Consider the following 5651-nt stretch of genomic DNA (forward strand, 5'->3'; position numbering starts at 1 on the left):
AAGCGCTGTATCACGTTAATGGGTCTCCGGGAGCAACTAGTTAACGAGCGCTCCTTCGGGAGCCTCGCAACGATCAGTGCCACTTGGCGCGCTCTCAGCCATTCGCCACGTGTCGCGCTCTGGATGCGCCCTTCGGTTTTTTTTTATATTTCCGCACGCGTTTTCAGCTTTTTAAACGGTCTTTTTTCCGGGTTTTTTTGACGTTTTGGTTTTACCCCGGTCTTTCTTAGCTTTCCGATAAAAAAAAATTGGAATTTTTTTATGCACGAAAAACACATTTTTTTCCCTTTCGCGAAAGTCACGGTTTTTCTTCTGCGAGAGGCACGGTTGTGCTTTAGCGAGAGTCACGGCCGTGCCTTTCGGAAACGAAAAACAAACGCGTTTTCTGTTTTTTCCTTCTTGCGCGAGAGTCACGGTTTTGCTTCCGCGAGAGGCACGGTTGTGCTTTCGCGAAAGTCACGGCCGTGCCTCTCGGAAAGGGAAAAACAAAACGCGTTTTCTGTTTTTTTTCTTTCGTGAGAGTCACGGTTTTGCTTCCGCGAGAGGCACGGTTGTGCTTTCGCGAAAGTCACGACCGTGCCTCTAGGAAAGGAAAAAAATACGCGTTTTCTGTTTTTTTTCTTTCGCGAGAGTCACGGTTTTGCTTTCGCGAAAGGCACGGTTGTGCTTTCGCGAGAGTCACGCCCGTGCCTCTCGGAAACGAAATAAAAAACGTGTTTTCTGTTTTTTTCCTTCCACGAGAGTCACGGTTTTGCTTCCACGAGAGGCACGGTTGTGATTTCGCGAGAGGCACGGGCGTGCCTCTTTCGGAAAGGGAAAAAACCGTACTTCCGGTTCGTGTTTTTTGCACGGTTTTTTCGTCCGGTTTTTTTCGTGAGAAAAAAAGTTCATCAAAACCTATCAACATGGGATCTAGTTTTGAAGATCTCGACGCGAGGAATCCAATGGTGAAAATGGTTCGAGATTTGGACGCACGGTTTAAGAGATAAAACGTTTTGAATAAACGGATCTTAAAAAAAAGGAAAACTCCCAGGTTGCGACAAGTGGCGCGCTGCATGTGCGCCACCTGTCGCGACCTGGAAAAATAAAGTGTTCTTTGCAAAGAGTACTACTTTAATTAGTGACACTTCGACGCAGAATGCGTCACACAGGATATTCCCGTATTCCGGGCCTGGCTAGCATGTTTTCATGCTGGGCGCACAACAGTAAAGGGCCGGCCCATATAATTTAGTTTTTTGTACGTTTTTTCTCTGGCTTTCTTCTTCTTCTTTTTCTTTTTTTCTCGGTTTTCCTTTCCTTTTAATTTTTGTTCTTATTTTTATTTTTCTATTTTACGTGAATAGTTTTCAAATTTGTGAACTTTTCCCCAGTCCGTAATTTGTTTTTCAAATTGGTGAATATTTTTCAAATGCATGAACTTGTATCTCGTGAACTTTCTGAAATTTCGGGAATATTTTTTCAATTCCGTCAACATTTTTATTTTCAACAAATGTCTCAAACCCACAAACTTTTTTTCAAATTGGTGGCTGTTTTCTATTTTGTTAAGAATTTTTAGATAATTTACACTTGGTATATATCTGTTAATGTTGTGCTGGAAGTAGGGTTAAATAGCACTATTAGCGTGCGGAGTTCAAATCCGGCTTCTCCCAGAATAACGAGCGGAGCAATCCATTATTTTTTTGTTTTTTTGGGGTTGCTAGGCCATCCATTTTTTGTCGTTGGCCAAGTAAAGATAAGAGTACTGCAAACTACTGTTGAGGCCAATTCTCCGAAGGAAAAATAATGGTTGCAGTCGATACTACTAAGTTTCTAATTTCATGGATTTTTGTGAGAAAATTTTCGATCGATTCATCTACAATCATGGTAGTACAATGAACACTAGAGCTAATAAAAATATATCTAGATTTATAGACCACTTAGCGACGACTAAAAGAACTGAAGCGAGTCGAAGGCATGCCGCCGTCATCGCCCGTCGCTCGTCGGAGTCGGGCAAAACTTGTTGTTGTAGGCAGTCGGGAAGTCGTCGTGCTAAGCCCTCATAGGACCAGCGCAGCAGAACAACAACCGTCGATAATGAAGAGTAGCGTAAATCAAAAGGATCTAACAATCCACACGAACATAGACAAACGACGAACAGTTTCGAGCAGAACCACAAAAACATAGATCCGCCGAAGACACATTTCCACACGTCCACCGTCAGTGCTAGACGCATCATCAAAAATGGGGCCAGGCAGGAAGAACCGTATTTCATCTTTAGGGAGGCGGTGGCGTCTCGTCTTACTGGGCAGGATAGAAACCCTAAAAAACTCGAAGTAACTTCTAAAAGACGAAGCCCTTCCACCCGCAAGGGCCGGTATCCATCACGCTACCATAGCCCTAATGCCATAGGAGACGAGGCGGACCGACGGCGGCACCGATGGGAGGCAGAGAAAATCTAATCTTAGGGAGGAGGTGGCGGCTACGTGAGGCGACGGCTGCTCCTCACGTATTTGGTTTTGGTGTGGTCCACCTAATTCCATGGGTTGTGAAGCAGAAATGAAGGCAGGAACACGTACGTGGTGGAGAGCAAACACTGGAGAACAAAAGATCATCTGTGTTTTTTCTTGTTGACAAGTCCCGCTCCATGACCAGTCCCTGAAGGCTGAAGGAATAGCGGAAGTGCCAAATCGTCCGAGACACAGGTGCTTGGTGCGTTCTCTCCCCGTCAGCACAACAGTGGAGGGATCGTCGCTGGCGCCGGTGGCCAACCGGCCCGTCGCGCCGGACGCCCGCGCTACCACGGATGGGCATACACCACCGCGCATGCATCGACAAGACCAACCGCATGCACAAAAGGGTGCCCGTCCAAACGGAAACGGTACTAGTCACGTGGTTGAGTAGAGACCAGTCCATGTACCGATGGATCGCCCGTCGCCGGAGTCCGGACGGAACAGCACCGGTGCCGGGACGGCAGCGAGGACGGGACAGTTCACGTGACGGGAAAGCGCAGGCGAGAACGACGTACCGAGAGCCAGACCTGGCTAGCCAGACAGCCGGGCACGGACGGACGCACGCACCCATGGACGAAGGAAGCTAGTACACAATGTTGCAGTGCGTGCTAGTGATGCCGTCCACGCGCACTGCCCGATGCCCAATGGCCGTGCGTGGCAGCGTGCATGCATGGCGCCGCGCGCCGCGCCCGTGCCCCGTCCACTTCACCCGTGCAGCCGCCCGGCCGGGGGACCTCCCCTCGGATGCCGCAGCAAAGCCAAAGCCGGAGCCAAAGGCGGGGGCGGAGGGGCAAGTGGCAACGGCGACGGACGGCCGTGCATTTGACTGGGAAAGCCGCTGTAAAGTCCACCCCAAAAGCTGCAGTAATTAAGCTTGAATGATGCTTCAACCCGGACGGTGAACTGGTGAAGTAATTAAGCTTGAATGATGCTTCTCGCACAGCCCATCCATCTCTTTTGGGCACTGCCGCACGGGCACGCGAGGTGTCAGCGGGGGAGCGACTTTCCCTCCGATTCCTTCTCCGAGGCCAAGGAGACGACGATGATAACAATAATAAATAAATTGAATGCTGGAATCCAAGGTAGGTGGCCGCTGAGGCCGTTGAGTCCCCGTTCCAGCGCGTTGCTGTAACGTGGAAGCTTCTCCTTCCCCCTCCCTCCCTCCTCCAGCACAAAAGAAAAAGAAAAGGAAGGGAGGAGATGAGAAGGAATTTCGTTTCGTTTCCACGGGCGCAAAGAAAAGAAAAGAAAAGAAAAGAGAAAGAGATAATCGGGCGCGCACGAAAAAGATAGTCTTTCGATGCCTTGTTCTCCTTCCCCTCTCCCCTCCCGGAGACAGGTGCAGAGGGACCCTGCGTGCTCTGCTTGCTTAAGCCCGGAGCTCACCGGTTGGAGGGTGATTAAGGGCTGCACGGGACGCCCGCTTCCTTTCTCTGTTCCCTTCGCTTGATGGAAAGGGCAGGAAGAAAGGAAAGCCGAGCTCGCCGATGGCGGTTGAGTGTGTTTCACGACACCGGCTGCCTTCCTGCCCGCCACTATATAACCGCCAACCTCCTCCCCCTTTCCCGCTAGCTATCATCCCGCACCCAACTACTCTCTGCTAGCTCCGTCCTCCATGGAGGGGCGAGCGAGTACCTGAGTCTGACTTGCATGTGAGCGAGCCTACAGCAAGCACACGGCCTATTGACCCATCCGAGACAGAGAGAGGGAGTAGTCTTTGCTTGCTTAGTTGGGTTGTGTCTTTGTGTGTGCATCTATGGCGCTGCCGGCGGAGAGACGGGCGGAGGAGGCCCCGGGCGTCGGGGGGTGCCGGGTGCCGGCCGGGCAGGGCGGGCTGCCCATCGGCTTCCGGTTCCGGCCCACCGACGAGGAGCTGCTGCTGCACTACCTGCGCCGCAAGGCCCTCTCCTGCCCCCTCCCCGCCGACATCATCCCCGTCGCTGACCTCGCGCGCCTCCACCCATGGGACCTGCCAGGTACGCTCCACTTACTCGCCATATCACTGACCAACGGAGCTGCGGCTGCATTGCTGGCGCATTGCGCTGACTGTTTGCCGTGTGCGTGCAGGCGAAGCCGACGGCGAGCGCTACTTCTTCCACCTGCCGGCGACGGGGTGCTGGCGGAAGGGCGGGGGCGCCGGCAGGGCGGGCGGCAGCGGCGTGTGGAGGGCGTCCGGGAAGGAGCGGCTGGTCGTGGCGCCCCGATGCGGGCGGCCCATCGGCGCCAAGCGGACGCTCGTCTTCTGCCGCCCCGGCGGCGCGCGCACCGGCTGGGCCATGCACGAGTACCGCCTCCTGCCCGCCGGCCTCGCCGCCTACGCCACCGCCAAGAGCCTCCACGCCGCCAAGGACTGGGTGGTCTGCCGCGTGTTCAAGAAGGCCACGCCAGCGCGCCACGGCACAGCGGGGCGGCGTAGGGGGGACGCCGACGCCGACATGACACCGGCATCGCCGTCCCCGGCGTCCTCATGCGTGACCGAGTCGCGCAGCGGCATGGAGGAGGACGAGGATGAGACCGCCTCCAATTCGCCGCGGCGAGAGGATTAGAGCAGCTGACCTGACCTCAATCATGGTCCCTGTAATTTTCTAATGAGTGCCCCGTTAATTCGTCGAACCGCTAATGTGGTAGCACTAGTAGTACCTCGTAGTAATCATCAGTCCCAACTTATCAGGAGAAACAAACTGAGCTCAAGCAATCAGCAAACCGAGCTCAAGCAATCAAACACCTCACCATGTTTGACGAGTGAGCCGAGAGAGCTCACTGTGAATCAAAGAGTTCATGTTCCAAGGTTAAATCGGAGTTCTTTTGCTCGTGAATTCCAGCTTCTTCTTGTACTACTACAAATCAACAACTAAAGAATGAACTATGTAGCGACTGCAAACAGCTACAGTAGAAACACAGAGCGGCGGCGCAGAGAAAGCAGGGGCAGAAAGGCGTCGGAGCTCAGTTCATGGAGGCAGAAAGCGAACGGATTCACGAATTTTGTGATAAGCTACGGCTGTGCGTGTGCGTGCGTGGTGATGATGGCGCCACTGAGTACTGATCCAACGATCGATCGACTGATTGGATTGGATACTCGAATCCACTCAGGCTCGGTCCGGAGATGCGTTTCTTCTTCCTCCCGACGCCGGGCCCCCGCCGGGCGACAGGAATATTTCCAGC

General features: G+C 53.2%; 1 protein-coding gene across 1 annotated transcript; it reads left to right on the plus strand.

Annotated features, from left to right (window-relative positions):
* The first annotated feature begins 3894 nt into the window (after window positions 1-3894).
* On the plus strand, window positions 3895-5283 carry LOC123080362 (NAC domain-containing protein 83). The gene is made up of 2 exons (XM_044503269.1): window positions 3895-4465; window positions 4557-5283. Exons 1-2 carry the CDS (start codon window positions 4246-4248, stop codon window positions 5033-5035), a joined length of 699 nt encoding a protein of 232 aa, XP_044359204.1. The 5' UTR covers window positions 3895-4245; the 3' UTR covers window positions 5036-5283.
* Window positions 5284-5651: the final 368 nt, after the last annotated feature.

Source organism: Triticum aestivum, chromosome 3D (assembly GCF_018294505.1).
Source record: "Triticum aestivum cultivar Chinese Spring chromosome 3D, IWGSC CS RefSeq v2.1, whole genome shotgun sequence".
NCBI classification, from domain to species: domain Eukaryota; kingdom Viridiplantae; phylum Streptophyta; class Magnoliopsida; order Poales; family Poaceae; genus Triticum; species Triticum aestivum.

What these genes read in the sequence shown, in the direction of transcription:
- LOC123080362 (XM_044503269.1), top strand. Translation starts at nt 4,246, where the DNA reads ATGGCGCTGCCGGCGGAGAGACGGGCGGAGGAGGCCCCGGGCGTCGGG. An exon ending in CCACCCATGGGACCTGCCAG is followed by an intron (nt 4,466 to 4,556) that starts GTACGCTCCACT and finishes GTGTGCGTGCAG; the next exon opens with GCGAAGCCGACGGCGAGCGC.